At 43.6% G+C, this 20,230-nt stretch overlaps 1 protein-coding gene across 1 annotated transcript in view; it reads left to right on the top strand.

Annotated features, from left to right (window-relative positions):
• Positions 1 to 20,230, top strand: part of STARD9 (StAR related lipid transfer domain containing 9) — a 118,949-nt gene that overhangs the window by 73,139 nt on the left and 25,580 nt on the right. Inside the window, exons 10-20 of the mRNA XM_077764588.1 lie at positions 2,795 to 2,862; positions 4,045 to 4,142; positions 4,551 to 4,760; positions 4,943 to 5,040; positions 6,181 to 6,258; positions 6,687 to 6,758; positions 8,990 to 9,169; positions 13,906 to 13,957; positions 14,291 to 14,428; positions 15,131 to 15,213; positions 15,350 to 15,453. Coding sequence (XP_077620714.1) covers positions 2,795 to 2,862; positions 4,045 to 4,142; positions 4,551 to 4,760; positions 4,943 to 5,040; positions 6,181 to 6,258; positions 6,687 to 6,758; positions 8,990 to 9,169; positions 13,906 to 13,957; positions 14,291 to 14,428; positions 15,131 to 15,213; positions 15,350 to 15,453 — 1,181 coding nt within the window. The remainder of the gene's footprint in view (positions 1 to 2,794; positions 2,863 to 4,044; positions 4,143 to 4,550; positions 4,761 to 4,942; positions 5,041 to 6,180; positions 6,259 to 6,686; positions 6,759 to 8,989; positions 9,170 to 13,905; positions 13,958 to 14,290; positions 14,429 to 15,130; positions 15,214 to 15,349; positions 15,454 to 20,230) is intronic.

Genomic DNA, 20,230 nt, shown 5'->3' with positions numbered 1-20,230 from the left:
ATTTCCCATAATAAAATTATTTTTAAGGTAAAAAGAAAAGGCCAAGATAGTCTGGCATTAACATTAAGATAGACAAATAGATCCATGGAACAGAAGGGAGTTCAAAATAAACCTATGCACAGGCAACTAACTTTTCACAAGCTTGCAAAGACAATTCATAGGAGAATGTATAATCTTTTCAACAAATGGTGGTGGGACAGTTGAATAGCCATATGTTAAAAAAAAAAAAAACCCTACAAAACCAAACCAAACCAAACAACACCCACACCAAAACCAGAATAAAACAACTTTAACCCATACCTTGCACTTTATTCAAAAAGTAACTCCAACTAGACCATAGTCATAAATGTAAAGCCTGAAACCATTAAATTTGAAGATAACTTGGAAAACCTTTGTGATACTGGATTAGGCAAAGGGTTTTTCGGTAAATTGAACAAAAGAACAAATTGAAATTTGCAGTTGGTCAAAATTTAAAACTCTTTGAAAGACATTACTAAAGAATAAAAAAAGCCACAGATAGGGAAAATGTATTTGTAAAACATATCTGATAAAGGACTTGTATCCAAAATATATTTATAGAACTATCTAAACTCACTATAATAAGAAAACAGCTTACAACAGTGGGCAAAAATTTTAAGCCAACACTTCACTAAAGAAAATATGCAGATGATATCAAGTCCTTGAAAAGATGCAGACATCACAAATCATTAAGGGGATGCAATTTAAAATCAAGTAAGACACCACTATCCACCTTTTAAAATACCTAAATTTATTTATTTTTTAATGTTTATTTATATTTGAGAGAGATAGAGACAAGAGTGTGAACTGGGGAGGGGCAGAGGGAGGGGGAGAAATAGAATCTGAACCAGGCTCCAGGCTCCACATAGCCCATTGGGGAGCCTGAACTCATGAACTGGGAGATCATGAGAGATCATTACTTGAGCCAAAGTCGGATGCCTAACTGACTAAGCCACCCAGGCAACCCTAAAATACCTAAATTTAAGAGTGATTATACTAAATCATGGCCTAAGATGTAGGAGCTTAAGTTCTCATCCGCTATATTACCACTTGGAATATAAAATGGTACAACTTTGGAAAATAATTTAACAATTTAAACATATATCTACCATATGATCCAGCCATTCCATGCCTAGCTGTTGTTCCCAAGAGAAAAGAAATGGTATGTTTGTACAAAGACTTGTTCTCAAATATTCATAGCAGCTCTATTTGTAATTGCTCAAAGCTGGAAACAACTCAAGTGTCAATGAAGAGGTAAAGAGATAAACCTAGTATATTCATACAATGGAATACTACTCATCAATAAAAAGGAATGAATTCTTGATACATACCTCAACATGGATGAATCTCAAAATAGTTATGCACAGTGAAAAAAGACAGACATTGTATAATTCCATTTGTATGAAGTATATGGAGAATACAAATTTAAATTTTTTAAAAATGAATTTTTTAAATGTTTATTTTTGAGAGAGAAAGGCAGAGTATGAGAGGAGAAGGACAGAGAGAAAAGGAGACACAGAATCTGAAGCAGGTTCCAGGCTCTGAGCTGTCAGCACAGAGCCTGATGCGGGACTCAAACTCACAAACCATGAGATCATGACTGGAGCTGAAGTCAGACGCTTAACCCGCTGAGCCACCCAGGCGCCCCTGAGAAGATAAATTTATATGTAGAAAGTTGAGTGGTTGCCTGGGGATAGGGATGGGAATTGTGTACTGACTTGGGGGAACTTAGGGAGTTACTGAAAATGTTTTAAAACTGGATTTTGGGGCACCTGGGTGCCTCAGTCAGTTGAGTGTCTGACTCTTGATTTCTGCTCAGGTCATGATCCCAGGGCTATGGAATCGAGCCTTGCGGGCTCTATGCTGAGCAGAAAGATTCTCTCCCCCTCTGCCCTTCTCCCCTGCTTACACACTCGCTCTCTCTCTAAAATGAAAAACAAGAACCCCCATCTGCACCCCCCTAAAAAAAAAACCCTCCTGGATTTTGGTGATGGATGCACAACATTAAAATATAACAACAACAAAACCCTACACTTAATTAAAAAAAAAAAAAGGAAAAATAGTTTTGCTCTTGAGGGCTAGATGCCCCTGAATAGAGAACATAGGTAGAGTGCTTGCCCTAGTAAGTTAATATGCTGTGACTCCAGTTAAGGGCTGCACACCTGCTGTGGATCTCTACTGATGAGAGTCAGCCCCTAGGAGGGGAGTTGAGCATTTGCCTGCTAAATTGAACTAAAATTTCTGGTACTTCTGAAAATTGTGCTCAGAGGACTTGGTGGCGATTTGCCCACTGTGGAAGTCCTGCTCTATTTTCTTTTCTTTTTAAAAAAATTTTTAAATGTTTATTTCTGAGAGAGAGACCCACAGAATGCAAGTGGGGGAAGGGCAGAGAGCAAGGAAGACAGGGAATCCGAAGCAGGCTCCAGGCTTTAAGCTATCATCACAGAGCCCCAACGCAGGGCTCAAACCCACAAGCTGTGATATCATGACCTGAGCTAAAGTCAGACACTCAGCTGACTGAGCCACCCAGGCGCCCCCTTTTTAAAAAAAATTTTTAAAACTTAAAAAAAAATTTTGTCCTCTAATTTCAATGAAGTAAGGACCCAGGGCTTACTGACTTATCAGAGCTCTCATCTGGTTCAGAGCATATTCATATACATATTTCTTGAGTGATTTGGCTAAAAATCCAGAATATCACCTTGTTTTGGGAGGCTGTCCAAGGGGGAACTACTACACTTGTCCAAATGACAAACTTTAAATGTGCTTTCTCCCTTAGGCAATCCTGGAGAACAACCTCCCGTCTGAAATTGCTAGCAAGATCAATCTTGTGGACCTAGCAGGCAGGTAATTAGGATTTCAGAGCCAAAGGGAATTAATTCCTTGAACTTGTTCTTGCCCAGACCTTGTTCTTACAGGGAGTAAACTTGTTCCATCCTTTTCCACATTTTAGTCATCCTGAGAAAATTACAAAAGAAGTATTGTTGAATGCTATCTTAAGAAATTATAGTTTTCCAGGGGCTGAAAAATCTCCAGTATCAAGGGTTCTAAATCTTAGATGCCTATTGACATCACTTGGGGCTTTAAAAAATTCTCAGTGCCTGGGTTTCACCTCTAATCAAATAAATAGCATTATTAGTGGGGTCAGAGACAGTGCAGACATCAGAAGTTTTTGAAGCTGCCCAGGTGATTCCAGTGTATTGTTAAGATAAAAAACCACTGCTTTGGAAGTAACCGGGTGAGTACACTTTTTTCTTTGACTTAATATTGATTTCATGCAGCCTATGCATTACTGGAAAAAAAAGACAGCAAGTGTTTAAAAATACTGTGGTATAGAAGAGAAGATATGACTTTCTAAGTATTAGAAGAAAGCATGGATTGTAGTCACATGTATATCCAGAGAGAAGAAAGTCTTAGGGATAATGGGGTCACACACAAAAGTATGAGAGGAGATAAAGCAAATTTTCTTATTTTAAGACTGTTAAATTATTACTATGGTACATCATTCCCTGAAAAATGAAGTGTTGTCTCTGTCAGCTCCATTTCTGGCATTTTGGGAGAAAAAAAATGAAATGCTGTCAGGAGGAAACTGTATCAGGCACCCGGAAGTGTGACTCTTCAATATTTTCCATTGACTTAAAAAAGAAATTTAAAATAATTGACAGATAATGACACAGATACTATAAAGCCATTAATAGGTGAAATTAAAACAAAGATTGGGCAGATGTGAGTATATGAAAAATCTATCCTAATATCATTACTGTAATTGAGCATTAGTTAGCTGAAAGTGCTCTGGCAGCCAAAATAGAAGAAAAATGTAATGAATTATTTGATTTCTATTGCCTGGGAAGCAGAAGAATGCCAGTTGGTTACAAGATGGTAATACTTTTTCAGGCACTGAATTCTAAAAAGAATTTATCACGTAGGCTTCTTACATAATGTGCAACATAATGGATAGTATCTTTCAACAGATTTATAAGGAAAGTATCTTCCTGTTTGTTTTTATTTTTCCTTTCATCGACTGTTTAGTGAAAGAGCAGATCCCAGTTACTGTAAGGACCGGATTACTGAAGGAGCCAATATCAACAAATCTCTTGTGACTCTGGGAATTGTCATCTCCACCTTAGGTATTTTGCCAATAGACTGGATCATCAGAGTGGGAGGGAGACTTTGGAAAACAACTCCTCTATTTTCATCTTGTCCAGATGGGGTAGACATTTACAAGGTTCTTTTTTATAAACTTACCTTCTGGGTGAGTATCATAAAAATTGATATTTGTCTGTGGTTGGGAACACTGTGGTCACCCTCCCATTCCTCTTTTCAAAAAGAAAGGAGACTGAAAAATCATGTGGCTCAGCTACTCCGTGTCATGAGCCCACAGTCTAATTTAGGGTTCAAACTTGTAGTGTCCTATCATATGCAGAGAGGGATTAGGAGGTGTGATACTTAAATTTGTGTTCTCCAACTATTGTTCTAGTGCGTGTATTTCATGATTCCTTTTTCCCTCCATTTTTATTATTTTTTTGTCTTTAAAGCCCAGAACTCTCAAGCATTCAGCAGCTGCCAGAGCCTCAACAGTGCAGCCAGTGATGGCAGTGACAGTGGGATCCCTAGGTCTCCTTCTGGGACCAGCAGTGGAGGGGCGACCTCTCGGAGGCAGTCTTACATCCCATACCGGGACTCCGTGTTGACCTGGCTGCTGAAGGACAGCCTTGGAGGCAACTCCAAAACTATCATGATTGCCAGTGAGTGGGGTGCTGGAGCTGCTTCTGTGTTGGGACTGGTACTCTGCCTCAGAGAAAGGGCCTTGACCACCCACTTCATTAAGGGTCTCATAACACAGCATGGGAGATAGCAGTGGGGCCAGTGGTTAGAGGCTGGGTTGGAAGGGCTTGGCATGGCTTTAAACTTTTTCCTTCTATCTCAGCTGTGTCTCCTGCACACACTAGCTACAGCGAGACCATGAGCACACTGAGATATGCATCTAATGCCAAACACATCGTCAACAAGCCTCGGGTAAATGAGGTGAGACCTTTATTTGAAATCCTGGTTTGGTGTTGTTCATATCAAGTTCTTTCATCCTCTCACTAATTTCTTTCTCCTTACACTCACCACAACTCGCCTGACTTCTTCTCCAAATGATGAAAGAGGGAAATTCTTTGTTGGAGAGTCATACCCTTTTCTCATCTCTTTATTGACTCAATTTCAGTTGTCTTTTTGAATTATTTATTTCAGATATTCTCTGAGGCCATCCCTGGTGTACCACTGCCGTCTTAAGGGAGATCATTTAAAAGTTTCTGTATATAATGCTTTTGAGTTTATGTTGATGTATGCTTCTGTTTTATTTCTTTTCTTTTTTTTTTTTAAGTTTATTTATTTTGAGAGAGAGATCGCATGAATGGTAGAGGGGCAGAGAGAGGGAGACCGAGAAACCCAAACAGGTTCTGTATTATCATTGTGAAGCCTAACGGGGGAACTGTCCCCATGAAACCGCAAGATCATGATCTGAGCTGAAACCGAGAATTGGACACTTGACCAACTGAGCCACCCAGGCACCCCTGTTTTATTTCTTTTCTATGCAAACTGCAGGGGCTTTTCTGTTTTAGGCTAAAAGGGGCTTATAAGGAATTTATTAGTTTTGAAAGTTGATTCATAATGAAAAATGCCAAAAATTCCTTATCTGCTTTGTAGTTTCAGTGAAAAGTGTCAGGGCAGGAATCATAAACTGGTGGCCAGACCTTTATAGCCCATTTGTGAACTATTTTAAAAGGCAGTGTAATTAGGTAGATACTAAATTTAGTCACACTATAAGAAGACTAGCATTTACTACCAATTTGTGCTGCCATTTGGGTTACCTGTCAACCTTCTGCTCAAGGGCACTGATTCTCATACTTTATTAGAATCAACTCCTTGAGGGTTGGTTAATCCATGACTGGACCCCAGCTCTCAAGAGTTTCTGACTTGGTAGGTGTTGGAGGGGTGGTGCAGAAATTCTAACAAGTTCTTAGGTAAAGTTGATGTGGTTCTGGGACCATACATGAGAAGAATGCCTCAGAAGTCCCTCCAAAGGAGTAAATCACTTTTTCCAAACTAATTCTCTGTTATATCCTAGAGCTGGTTGGGGCCTGATATCAGTCAGTGGTGACCAAGCTCTTTATGTTTCAGGATGCAAATATAAAACTGATCAGAGAACTCAGGGAGGAGATCGGAAGACTAAAAGCCATGCTGCTGAGCTTCGAACTGGTATTCAGGCAATCGTAACTTTTCTGTACCCAAAACCTGCTTTTCATTTGCATAGAATCTGAGCCCTGTTGCATTTTGTGTCTTAAGTGACACTTGTGGAACAGAGTTAGGAACAAAGACAGGACTTAGATTACTCTGATCACCTGAGTAGTCTCAGATGGGGTGGGCATCCTCATTATGTCATCTTTGTTGTCTGAAGGGCAATAGCCTGAAAGGCTGTTATTCTGTTTGTAGGAGGATTCAGAGAATAGAGCCCTCCAGAAGAATTTCTTTGAATATTCCTTCTTTGTACCAATTTGAGCCCCAATATTTAAGCTTCTGATTTGTTTCTGATTTTAATAAGGTCTTTTTTTTTAATCTGCTTCCCTTTTCCTTCATAAAAGTAAGGATGAGTGAGACCCATGAAGCACATCTCTCTCTTTGTGCAGAGAAACTTGAGTCCATTGAAGGAGGAAAAGGATGAGAATCTGAAGGAGCTGGTTCTTCAAAATGAATTGAAGGTGGGTGTGTGGGGTGGACTCATTTATGCTTTACATCACCCTGGTAGTGGGTTTCATCTCCTTCCATTATTCCTGAGTTAGGACTGCTCCCTTATCAGGACGGAGAGGTTCTATCTAGTTTAGAGACAGTTGAGTTGGGAGCCTTGAGTGGGGAGTGTGTTTGCCTTAGGGGCTGTGACTGACTTCCTTTGTTTTGTTCTCTTAGGAGTTCATGATAACTTCTTTGGATAGCAACAGTTGCCTAGAAAAAAAAATTATTTCCAGTCAGTAAATCAACTGACATGTATTCATTGAGTACCAAGTAGGTGCTCAGCATGATGAGACAGAAAGAAGCTTCTTCCCTCAAGTAGCTTGAAATCTAGTTAGAAACACACTCAGGTAATGGTTAAATGTAATGAACTCTATGAGTTATACAAAAAGAGCTTAGGGAAGGAAGAAGTCCATATGGCTTGGAATTTTCAGTGCAGGCATCACACTCCTGGAAGCTAGAGTTGGACTAGACCTTGAAAGATATGTAGATTGTATTAGATAGGGAGAAAGGGGTGAGACATTTTGGGAGAGGGTGGGATAACACTAGCAAAGCCATGGAACTGAAGGAATGAACTGGTGTGAGAGGCCATGTGGAAGAGAGTAGTGGAGGTAAGGTTAGGGCCAGTTTAAGAGGTTTGAACTTGACACACACAGGATTAATCATGGCTTCTTGAACCAGGTTGGTGACACAATAATGGAGTATATTGGGGACATTAATATGACAGTTGTATGTAGGATTAATTGAAGAGAGGGAAGACTGGAAGCAGAGAGATCAACCAGGAAGGAGACTGATTTTGTGACGCCATGAAGGTGAGGACAAGACATTTGGGGAGCTTAGGTTAAATGGTGATTCCCAGAGACATTTATAAGGAAGAAATGACAGGCGTTGTTTGGTGGCAGGTTAGATTTAGATACCACAACCAAATGTCCTAATTCCTGGTATTCTGTCGCCTCATTCTTATCCATTATAAAGTATCCTGGCTATGCCAGTATTTTGTTACCCAGACTAAACTTTAGGACTACATCACACACCCAGATGTCTCTAAAAAATTCTGTGTTTAAATATATGTTCTGATTTTTGGTTCAGAAAATATCACCCCTGTGTATATAAGAGATGAAGTACAGAGTCAAAATCACTCCATTATACATTATACATTCTGGCAGACTTGGACTTGAATCTGCCACTTGCTGGCCTTATGACCTTGGGCAGTGTAGGGGTAGGTGATGAAAGCCAGCCAGAAGGGGAGGTGTGTTCAGCGGTATCTCCAGGTAGCTGAACCAGGCTGGTTAAAATGTAAATCACAGTGCCCTGCTTCCAGGTCCTAATCCAGCTCAGCCCTTCATGGTACCCTGTAGTTTCACTCTTTGCAAACTTTAACTCAATGATTATAACGTTAAAAATAATATTTCTAGGGTACATAAAACACTGGTACCTAAATTTGGCATACTTTGTTTTTTCTCAGGTGTTCCGTTTTTGAGAAGTACTTAGCCAAATCTAGGTCCTTTTCCTGGGCTTCCTCAGGACTTCCATTCTCAGAATAACTTTCCTGCCTGGGCATTAATTTCCACCAAAAGAAGAAAAAAAGCACCTTATATTCAACATTGTTCATTCATGTTCCCCAAATGGCCTTAACTTAAGGCCTCTAATTTGCTATATTATATATATTTAAAACTCTGTTCCTGGTATATAGTAACCCTTGGTATTTTATTGTTGTTATTACAATAACAATACGATAGTCTTCTACCTGAGGAGATTCATCTTGATGCTTTGTGTATCTTTGAGCCCCCTACAAACTTACATTAGGGTTTGAGGTTCTACACCTTGAGAAAGAAGCATTACGTCATAAAAAGGATTCCTAGTATGGATCACATAAAAGAAGGATGGGGAAAGGGAGTTATAAGCATAGATGTATAAATAACATCTCAAATAATTAAACAAAATAACGTTTATGGCATTTTTTCGAGTTATAAAAACAATACACGCTTGTTGAAGAAAACTTGAAGAATACCCTTTACTGAGGGAGTTTATAAAGTAACTCTTGCTTATTGAAGAAATTTTGAAAACCGGTCACAGAGGAGGTGCTAGGGCCTATGTGGAGCTTTGAATATTATCAGTGAGGAAGGTGAGGAAGGAATACCATGAGGAATTCCGTCTGCTCCATGTACTGTGGGGCATCTAAAACTGCCTCCTCTCTCTGCAGATAGACCAGCTGACTAAAGACTGGACCCAGAAGTGGAATGAGTGGAAGGCCCTCGTGGAGCATTACAGAGTGGACATCAACAGAAGGAGGGCCGGAGTGGTCATTGACTCCAGCCTGCCACACCTGATGGCCTTGGAGGACGATGTACTCAGCACAGGAGTCGTGCTCTATCACCTCAAGGTGAGTGGGCCAGTGCGTTCCCTCCTTTCCTGAGCCACTGGCTTTAGAGGTCACAAAGGCAGAAGCCAAGGGCAGCAGCCATGCATCTATGAATTGAGTCAAGTGCCACAGAGCTGCCTTCAGGTTTGCCCTCAGGAAACTGGGCTAGCCAGCCAAGTGTGATTGATTTGTTTGCTTTTATACGATTAGAGTGGAAGACTGGAAATCAGAACAATTATTTGTTTTTCTCTGGCTGCTACTATTGCTCTCATATAACTTACTTTTGTTGTCCGTGATTTGATTTCCTCATTTTAAAGTAAGAATGGTGCTGCTTGTATTCCTTTTCTGGCTTCCTGTACACAGAAGTGCAGGCATGGAGGTGAAATCCTAACCTTGAAACTCCATTGGCACTTCTGAGCTCTGCATATACAAGCTGCTCACAGACAGCTTTCAGAGGCAAAAGAGGGAATCAAGATCCGAAACCGTTTCCTTCTAATATCTCCCCACTCCTCAACCTCCTGCTTCTCCATTGCTAGGTTTACCAGGGAAAGAAGAGAGGAGAATGAAAGTAGATACAGAAGGCTTAAAGAAAGCATGAGGGGTGGGGCACCTGGGTGGCTCAGTTGCTTGAGAGTGTCACTCTGGATTTCATCTCAGGTCATGATCTTGAGGTTTGTGGGTTCGAGCCCCACATCAGGCTCTGCACTGACAGCATGGAGCCTGCTTGGGATTCTCTCTATGCCACTCTCTCTGTCCCTCCCCAGCTCATACTCTCTCAAAGTAAATTTAAAAAAAGAAAAGAAAAAAAAAAGACAGCCTGAGGGACAGCCCAAAGCACCGGTGGGCCGGCAGGGCAGCACACATCCAGCCATCTGGAACAGTGGAAGGAAGCTCTTGCCTTCTAAGAAGGACCTGCATTACCCAGTTCTTTGTCACATGGAAGCAAGTCATCATTTCTAAAGGAAATATTTTGAGAGTTAGTGCCCAATGGTAGTCAGTCATACCCTGTCCTTATCAAAAATATTTGTCCTATAAAAGGACAATCTCTATGGATGACAGAACATACTTTATGTGGCAAAAATCCATACGCTCACTGAAAATCCAGTCTTCATTCTCCTAATTGTCCCCAGCTCCCATTTGAAAGGAACAGGGTTTATGAGGGGTATATAATACTGCTCTCATCCCTAGAGAAATCAGGGTCCTAACGCTGCAGTGCTATGGTACTGAGATATTAGTAAAGCTCATTCTGTTGAGAAAGTCTGTTTTCTTAGGATAAGCCCTCAGGGAATTTGTCAGACTGAGCCTCTCACAAAGTTAAAGTGGCTTATTTTTCAACACACAGAGTATAAATTAGCTCTGTGAAAATGCTTCAGGTGGAAGCTGTTACTTAAATAACTGATCTGAACACTAAAGACTATCAATCCTTCTATTAGTCAGAACCACAGGGAGAGGTTGGGGCTCAGGAAGAGACTAGATGCATTCAAATGGTTAATATTTGAGTAGAAATGATCTGATGTATTTGAGTGGATATGGAATGAGCAGATGAAGCTAGAAGTCATGTGGTAGAGCTAAGAGTGGCAGCAGAGGGTTAAAGGACATGACTGAGTTTTTTTTTTGTTTTTTTTTACAAATAGTTTATTGTCAAATTGGTTTCCATATAACACCCAGTGCTCATCCCCACAAGTGCCCCTCTCCATGCCCATCCCCCCCATCCATCAGTCCTCAGTTTTTGTCAGCATTCAAGAGTCTCTCATGGTTTGCCTCCCTCCCTTTTCCCCACCATTTCCCCCCTTCTTCTCCCCCATGGTCCTCAGTTAAGTTCCTCCTAATCCTCCTATACGTGCAAACATATGATATTTGTCCTTCTCTACCTGACTTATTTCACTCAGCATAACACCCTCAAGGTCCATCCATGTTGCTACACATGAGGACATGACTGAGATTGAATCCTAGACCAGAGGTGAGCACAGGCCTCATCCATATGTTTGGAATGCTGATTTTCAGTTTGGGGTCTGTGCACACTGTGGGTGGTGCCCCTCCTAGATGCATTCCCAGTGAGCCTAGAGTATGAGGCTTCAGTCTAGTTCTAATCTTGACATTTCTGCATTTTCCCCCTTTTTGTTGATTTAGATCCTACTTTGGGTAATAGTATAGGCGTGAGTAATAGTATAGCAGTAATCACTCAAGATTCTCTGTATTTTTATCTGCTTTGCTAACTTGATTATAGACCTGGAATGAATCTCTAGAGCTCTGGAAGCTCTTTTCCCCTGGGCCACCTTGGGAAGTACTTTGGATGGACAAAGGGAAGGGTAGGTGGAACACAGGTTACTGGTATCCTGGACTTCATCCTCATGCTGCTCACTTTTTTTAAAAATTTAAAAAAATGTTTTATTTATTTCTGAGAGAGAGAGAGAGCACAAGCAAACGTGAGTGGGGGAGGATTAGAGAGAGAGGGAGACACAGAATCTGAAACAGGCTCCAGGCTCTGCGCTGTCAGCACAGAGCCTGACGCAGGGCTTGAACCCACAAACCGTGAGACCATGACTTGAGCTGAAGTCGGACCCTCAACCGACTGAACCACCCAGGCGCCCCATGCTGCTCACTTTCTTTGCGAAAATAAGCAGAGGGGGCAGCAAGCACAGGTATCATCTCAGTTCTTGTTAAATGAGATTCTTTTGTGTGTTTTGGTAGTTTCTGCTCTATAGATGTAAAAGAACTCACAGACTGCACATGGCAGATTCCTCATATATAAAAGGGAGTTATACTTTGAGGAATGCATTTCATCATCAGGGCTGACCCTGAACCCAAGGAGTCCTGACCCCTTTCCCTCAATTTTGATTGGTGGTGGTTATGGAGGCCAGCAGCATCCATTTGTTTGTGTGGCTAAGCGGAAAAGGCTGGGCTCTGGCTGTCTGGGGATGGCGGGAGCACAGGGAAGTCAGAGTCTTATTCATTGCTTCCGGGAGCCTGCCTTTTCACCAGCTACTTTTGGGGAACTGCAGGGATGTCCTCCTTCTGGCTGCTGACAGTGAAGCCTGGTGGAAAAGTCTCTGGTCACTTCCAGTTACGAGGGAGGTGAAATGGTGAGGCTGGACAAGCATGGCTCAGGCCCAGAGAGACCTCCATTCTAGCCATGGCTCTCCCATTTAAAATTTTTTAATACATTCTTAAAGTTTATTTATTTACTTTGAGAAGGAAGTACAGATAGTACTTTTGTGAGAGGAACACAGATAGTAAAAGTGGAGGAGGGGCAGAAAGAGAGGGAGACAGAGAATCCCAAGCAGGCTCTGCACTGTCAGCTTGGAGCCCAGTGTGGGGCTCAAGCTCCTGAAATCGTGAGATCGTGACCTGAGCCAAAACCTAGAGTCAGATACTTAACCAACTGAGCCACCCAGGCACCCCCTTGATTTTTAAAAAATGTTTATTTATTTATTAAATTTTTAAATGTTTATTTTTGAGAGAGAGAGAGAGACAGAGCCATGAGCAGGGGAGGGACAGAGAGAGAGAGAGAAACACAGAAGCCAAAGCAGGCTTCAGGCTCTAAGCTGTAGCACAGAGCCCAACACGGGGCTCTAACTCACGAATGGCGAGATCATGACCTGAGTGAAGTCGGCACTTAACCTACTGAGCCACCCAGGTGCCCCTTTTTAATGTTTATTTTTGAGAGAAAGAGAGAGAGCGAGCTAGTGAGCATGAGTGGGGAGAGAGAGGAAGACACAGAATCCAAAGCAGGCTCCAGGCTCTGACCTGTTAGCACAGAGCCTGACATAGGGCTTGAAACTCACAGACCACGAGATCATGACCTGAGCCGAAGTCAGATGTTTAACCAACTGAGTCACTCAGGCACCCCAGCCATGGCTCTCCTATTTAGTGTATAGGCTCCCTGAGCAACTTTCCCTATCAGCTTCAGATTCCTCATATATAAAAGGGGGATAATAACTATACTTTAGGTTGCTCAAGGATTAAATAAGAGATGTCTATAAAGCCCTCAGTGCAATACCTGAGACATAGTGGATGGTTATTCAATACATGGTAAATATGTATCTAAACTCAGCTTCCCTGTTGTCATAGTGCTGCCTTCCACAAACAGAGTTATGTGTTCTTAAAAGAATTGCCATTATTCAAGGGCCAAACAGCCTTGTCTTCTACTAACCCAGTAATTCATTTATACTAACTCCATTTTCCCCTCATGTCTTATACTCTCGTCCTGTCCTTTTTGATCCTAGACATGCTTTTCTCCTATTTGTGCTTTACCCTTCTTAGAATCTGGTATCTCTCAAACTTCATATGCGGACCAAAAAGGTAAAAATCCTGTGTTCTCATATGTCTTCATAGAATGTGTGTCTCTTGGAGACTAAATGGACTAAACTTGGACCACACCAACCTTACTTAGTCTCGAGAAAAACTCTGCCTTTGCGCCCTCTTCCTCGGACTAGAGAATCTCTGACCAACGGCCATGACTATTCCCTAACATCAGGCCGTGAGACAGAAAGGAGTTTGTCAACACTAGTTGACACTGCAAAGAGCTGGTGCTGCTTTCTTCTATATTTTTTGCCCCTGCCTTCCCAAGGGCTTCCTGGGCTGCAGTGTGTGGGCAGAGCAGTCAGAACAGCCTGAACCAAAGTTGAGAAGTGGTGTGGGAAAGGCCGGGGTGGGTGTGGGAAGACCGGGATAACACTTCACCAGGTGGGTTCTGCTTTGCAGGCAGGCTGTGTTCCTTTTTATTCTCATTTAAAGAGCTTTGTTTTTCCTTTTAGGAGGGGACAACAAAAATAGGAAGGATTGACTCAGATCAGGAACAGGACATTGGTAAGTGATAGAACATCTGGGTCTGACACTGTGGTAGATACTCATGCCTGACCGGACTCTTTAGACATATCTGATGATGCTCTGAGAAGAAGGAATCCTTGAGGATCAAGGGGCTGTTACTCTTTTGCTGCTACATTGTGGTGGTGGTTGTGCATCAGGGACATGATAGGAGGAGACCCACACCATGGGAGAATCCAGATCTGGGTGGTTTTCAGATGGTGGCTCTTTCTCTCTTGTCTTAATGTAGGATCTTCCAGCTGTGGATTCTGATCTCACAGAAAGGATGTTTCCCTGGGTTGTTTCCCCACCATGTGACCCCCGTCTCTTGTGTAGTTCTGCAGGGGCAATGGATTGAGAGAGACCACTGCACTATCACCAGTGCCTGTGGGGTAGTCATTTTGCGGCCTGCCCAGGGGGCCCGCTGCACAGTCAATGGCCGGGAGGTCACTGCCTCCTGTCGTCTGACCCAAGGTAAGACTGTTTAATGCCCTGTTTATACCAGGATGAATGATGAACCAGCTTCCTTCTTATGGGCCAAACCCAGAGAACTCAGTGAAGCAGGCTTTAAACATGGGATACTCATCCTTTACATCCAGAGACCTAAAGATCTGAAGATTTCCTAATACCATCCTCTTCCCATAAACAAAGATGCCCCAATTCCAGCTCTCCAAGATGGAGAATGACTCTCTGAAATTTCTGTGTACCTGTGTTTGCTAGCTCTGTGTCCTTGGGAAAGTCTCTGAACATCAATTTTCTCATCTGTAAAATGGCAGTAAGAGAATTGTGAAGATTGAACAGTGTTCTTGTCACATAGTAAATACTGGTTTACTATTACTATTACTACTATTATTATTATTACTATTACTACTACTGTTCATCTATTCAAATTCCATCTTTCCTTTGAGGTTGAGCTTACATTCCCCCTCTTCCATGAACCATTCCCTCACTAATCCATGGGGGACTCATTTGGCTTTCCCTCGGAATAGCAGAAGTCCTCCTGTTTATTTTGTTAGTTCAGTACATATGCTGTGTGATATCCAATGAATACATATATTATTGACTCACCTAAGTTACCAGCTTAGGGCAGGGCTTTGTATCTCAGAAGGGCACCCTGCACATAATACATACTGAGAACATGAGCTGTTGGCTCATTCTCCTCTGTCTTTGCCACAGGAGCAGTCATAACCCTGGGGAAAGCGCAGAAGTTCCGATTCAACCACCCAGCAGAGGCCGCTGTCCTACGGCAGAGGAGGCAGGTCAGTGTGCTGAGTTTTCAAGGTGACTGCCCGCTGCCCTGCTCCTCCTTTCCAAGGGACAAGTTTGAGCTTTATCTGGTTCTCTTGGGGTGGGGTTGGTGACAGCAGCCTCACAGCATTCATTCCTCATTCCCAGGTCGGAGAGGTTGTCGGTGGCAGTGGCTCTTTGGAATGGTTGGATTTGGACGGAGATGTCACTGCCTCCCGGTTGGGTCTCTGCCCTTTGCTTTGGAAGGAAAGGTGAGAAACGTGTGCTCATTCTGCTGTGGAACCTACTGTTCTTACTTCTTATTCTGTTACAACACGGAGCGGGGAGAGGGTGAGTGTAGTAGCTGAGCTCTGAATGAGGCCTGGTCTCAACCAACATGTGCAGATGATTGAATATTACTGCACTAATTGCTTAGCTTCTAGTTGGCAGGGAAGCAGTCTTAGTCCTCATTCATTTCCTGTTCGGTATTGCAACTTCCTTCATCACTGAAAGGAGTATAATATATCATCTGATGTTTCCCATCGCTACCTTCTTCTGTCAGCCAGATTGGAACATGACATGTTTGTACATATCTTTGAGACTACTTCTGCACTTAGCTCCCCATGTGCCCCCTTTAAATTCTGGCCAGCCTGTGTGTGAGGTTACAGGGGTGTCAACTTCCATGACTGTGGCTTTCTCCGAGTTTTTAAAGATAGTGTTGTACTGAGAATCATTTTTTTTTTCTCAATACCAAGGGTCCAAAACTACACATAAGAGGATTAGGAACTCTCAGAACAATATGAAAGTATCTTGCAGTTCTTCCCTCTCATGCCCACTTCACCTGCATTGTGACCATGAAAACATGGAGTCAGGTTTTTATATATGTGATGGGTGGCAACTTCTTTTCTTCTTCATAGTCCTTCTTCATCCATTTCTTCATGCCATCCCCTTCCCAGGTCTACATGTCTCATAGGTTTGTTACTGTGAACAGTGATATCCTTCCGGTCCCATACGCCAAAGTAGCCTCTTACTTGGGGATGTTCTGTAGAAAATGTCAGCAGGACACTCAGTGCCTGTGAGACCACTGGTCTTGGGAGGCTGCCCAGCACTGTGAGCACAGGCTTCCTGGGAGATTATGATGGCTCTTTCCCCTGGTTCCTTCACGGGAACCTAGCTGCTCTTTTCTCAGACCAGGAGCATTTGCTGGCAACTGACAAAAGTCTTGGTCTGACGTTGGTGGTGAGTGGTGTGGGATGTAGGGGCAGAAGGCTGTGATGCATGAACAGCAGGCAGGTCCTCACATGTGGACTGCTAAGGACAGAAGGATGAGGCCCCAGAGTCTCAGGCAGGATGACTCCAGTGTTGCATAACTGGGGGCTCTGTGGGGTGACAGGGAAGGTGGGAGAGGTGACACAGCTGGAACACATCAAGGCCAAGGTGGAGTAAGGAGCTGCTGGAGTTCTTATTTCATCAGAGTGCAGTCATGAGAAGAGGCCTTGTCTTAGGTAAGATTTCTACTGTGAGAATGCATTGGAGACCTGTCTTTCCCAGAGCTCAGAGGGTTACAGAGAACAGCTCTGCAACTTAGTTAGCTGTGAAGTTGAAGAGTTATCTTAAGAGTTGAATAAAGCTCCTTCACCTCCTGGATTTATGAAGTGAAAGCTGTGTGTCCTTAGGCAAGTTACTGAGTCTCTGAGCCTGTTCCTTCACCTCTAAGTAAGGATACCACCATCTGTCTCTGAGAGATCCTCCTGATAGGGGTTGAAAGAGCAAGTACACATGGAGAGCCCTGCGTGCCGCCTGACGCTCCCAGCCCCGCTGCTGAAGGCCCTTGTGCCGAGTGGCCCAGGTACATAGCCTCCCTTTTGTTTTCCTGTCCTCCCACCTCATCCCAGCTGACCCATCCACCCTAGAGAACACTGGTCTTCTCCTGCCTTTTTAAGATCTCCTCAGGCTCTCTAGCCCCAGGGGCACTGGTGTGACCTTTCAGTAACACCAAGAATGCACCCTTTCATTTGGAGAGGACAGAGAGGGATTGAAGAAACCAAAGCCTCTCCCACTTGCTGCCTCCAGTCTTTAGCACCATCTCCAGGAGCCTGTGAGCTGGGCTGGTCCTACGCAGCTACCATAGCCAGCATCTGTGTGCCAACCCGTGGGAAGTGGCAAAGTGTGGGGTACAAGCCTGTGATTGGGCAGAGGGACCGGAGAGAACCGTGAGAGAGGAGAACACTGTGTGACACCAGCGGGGCTCCCAGACTGTGTTTGTGGCTGTGTCTCCATGAGAGTCTCCTCTGCTCTGGTGGCGTTGGCTCCAAAGCTTCCCCTTGTCCTAGAATTTTCTTCTCTCATTTTTTCTCTCTGGAGGAGCACTCACAGGGAGCCTGCAAAGGTGGAGCTGATTCCAGGGCCATAGGGGATTGGCCAGCCTGCCTCTTTTTATCCCTTGCAGTAGTGACCTGGACCAGAGAGGAGTTTGTCTTTGAAAACTGTTTTTTGCATTGTCCTCTTTGGAACTTTGGGGGCTTAACCAAAATTAGAGCCTGGGAGACCCTGTCGCTGCTGCCACCGCCACTGCTGCCTTAGTGAGTACCCGCTGCTGCATTCTGCTGCAGAAGCTGTCAGGCCTCCAAGCAGCTGGGAGAGAGCGCAGGGGAGGGTGTGATGGAGTCCTGGCAGGCGGGTGACCAGGCAGCAGTGGGGAGATGCTGGAGCCACCAAAGATGAAGGGCAGTCATCTGACAGAAGACTTGTCAGTAGTAATAAACCCAGACATGTAACATAAGGTTGTTGAGTTTGTTTGTTTGTTTTTTGTTTTTCCCACCTGCTTTCTGGGAACTTGGCTGATAATGCTTAGCTGAGAAGTCATTTTCATTCTGATGGTGTGTGGCATCTCAGGTGAATGGGCTCGGTCTATAGTGATCATCCCAGACAGATTCCTTGTGCAGGTCTTGTTTTGGTGCATAAAGGAAGCTGCACTAGATCAGCAGAAGCTGACTGGCTAGCTGCTGCTTCCCTAGGGGAAGAGTAGAGGGAGCCCTCTTCTGTGGAGAAGCAAATTGTGAACCTGAGGGTTGGGAGACAGGCAGAGGAGGAAGCTGAATCTGCTCCGGGGATTAAGAATAAAGATACCTCCCTTGTTCCTTGCATCTGATGGTCTGCACTCTAGCTAGGTTTGTCCAAGACCCTCTTATGGGCTCATGCTTGTAATTCAGCCATGTCTGTGGTCAGACAAAATTTGGAGGAGTAATATAGGCACGATGCCTACAAACATATGTATAATCTGTTTCCCATTAGCGCCTTTTCTCATTGTGTGGTGTTAACTAGTTTTCTGTTCTAACTGCTGTCCTTAGCCTTTTGCCTCACATGTGACAAAGGGTGCCTTTCCTCTTTCCTGTACATTCCACTGTGTGTATTTGGCCTTTTGCCCACAGCAGTCAAAGCCAGTTTTCCCCAGGACACACTCGCTCAAGTATCTGGGCCTGTCCCAGTTCTTGGGCCCCTTATAGATTGAGTCCCCTCCCAGACTCCTTCCCAGGGAGAAGATTGCTATCATGTCACCTCTTATCCCGCCCCCCACTGCCATCCATTCTTCAGTCTCCTCTTAACGCTGCATTAAGAAATCTTAATTTCTTCTAAGACAAGAGACAGCAAACTTTCTGTAAAAGACTAGATAGTTGATTTGGTTTTTGTTGTTGTTTTTACCAGATAGTATTTTAGGGTTTTGGGGCCATACAGTCTCTGCCACAGCTGCACAAGCAGCCTAGATATAAACACTCATAAACAAATGAGTGTTCGTATAACACTTTATTCACAAAGACAGGCAGCAGACCACATTTGGCTCACAAGCTATAGTTTATGGACCTCTGTATTGATACACCCTCTGTGATTTCATTTTCCTCTACAAAGTAGTAAATTAAAGCTGGATGAACCCCCGCCCTCAGAGCACTGCTCAGTCTGTCTAACGTCTAGTAAGTAAGGGGGCCTTGAGAGTCAGGGCATCCTGGGACTGGAATGAGTGCTAAGGACTGGCTAAACAAGGGCAGATGCCGGCTCTTTTGTTAGCCTGTGACAGATCCCGAGCCCTCCCTGCCCCCTAGCGCCACCACCCTGGAGTGCCCATTCTGTGGCTCTTTTAGAGACCTGAAGGACAGAGGGGTGCCTTGTGGCTCAGTTGGTTGAGCATCCAACTTTGGCTCAGGTCACAAATTCACAGTTACAGGGTTTGAGTCTCACTTTGGACTTTGCACTGACAGCATGGAGCCTGCTTCAAATTCTCTGTCTCCTTCTCTCTCTGCCCCTCCCCAGCTCACACACATATTCTCCCTCTCTGTCAAAGTTAAACATTAAGGAGGGAGGAGGTTGGAAGGGAGGTAGGGAGGGAGGGAGGAAGAAAAATAAAGGAAGAGAGAGGGAGGGAGGGAGGAGCGAGCGAGCAAACGAACGAACCTGAATGACAGAGATGAAGACACCCTGCAGAAACGGCATCTGAGGTCCTTGCATAGGAGGCCATGTGTGACCCTGGGAAAAGCCATGCATGGAGAAGCTGTCAGTCTTCTGAGGAAGGCTGTGACTCATCCATGGCCACACAAGAGCCTGAAGGCAGAATAAAGCATGGCTGCAATCTAGAATTCTTTTTAAACTTTGTAACCAACTTGACAATAAACTATTTGTAAAATAAATAAATAAATAAATAAAAATAAAATAAACTTTGTATTATGGATAATTCCAAATACACTACTAGTGATCAAGTCATGGCTAATCTCATTTCATTTATATCCCCACTCCCTTTCCACTTTCCCCTACCGTCCCCTACACTGGATCTGAACAAATCCCAGTTTCACCAGTGAATACTTCAGGGTATATCTCCAGAGTTATGGTAGAGCCTAAAACTCATATGAGTTTTGAACCCTCTTCTTGGGCTCATTCACTGAGAACAACCCTCGAGTGGAGACCAGCCCTCCTCTGGGTCTCCATGCATATAAATTTTCTATCCTCTAGATTGGCTGCCTCCTTCCTACTCCCAGGTCACAGAGGGTTTCTGTTTCAGAA

The sequence above is a fragment of the Crocuta crocuta genome, unplaced genomic scaffold (genome assembly GCF_008692635.1).
Source record: "Crocuta crocuta isolate KB4526 unplaced genomic scaffold, BGI_CrCroc_1.0 scaffold102, whole genome shotgun sequence".
Lineage (NCBI taxonomy): Eukaryota > Metazoa > Chordata > Mammalia > Carnivora > Hyaenidae > Crocuta > Crocuta crocuta.
Note: the sequence above shows the minus strand (reverse complement) of the source record. Positions and strands in the feature narration are given on the sequence as shown.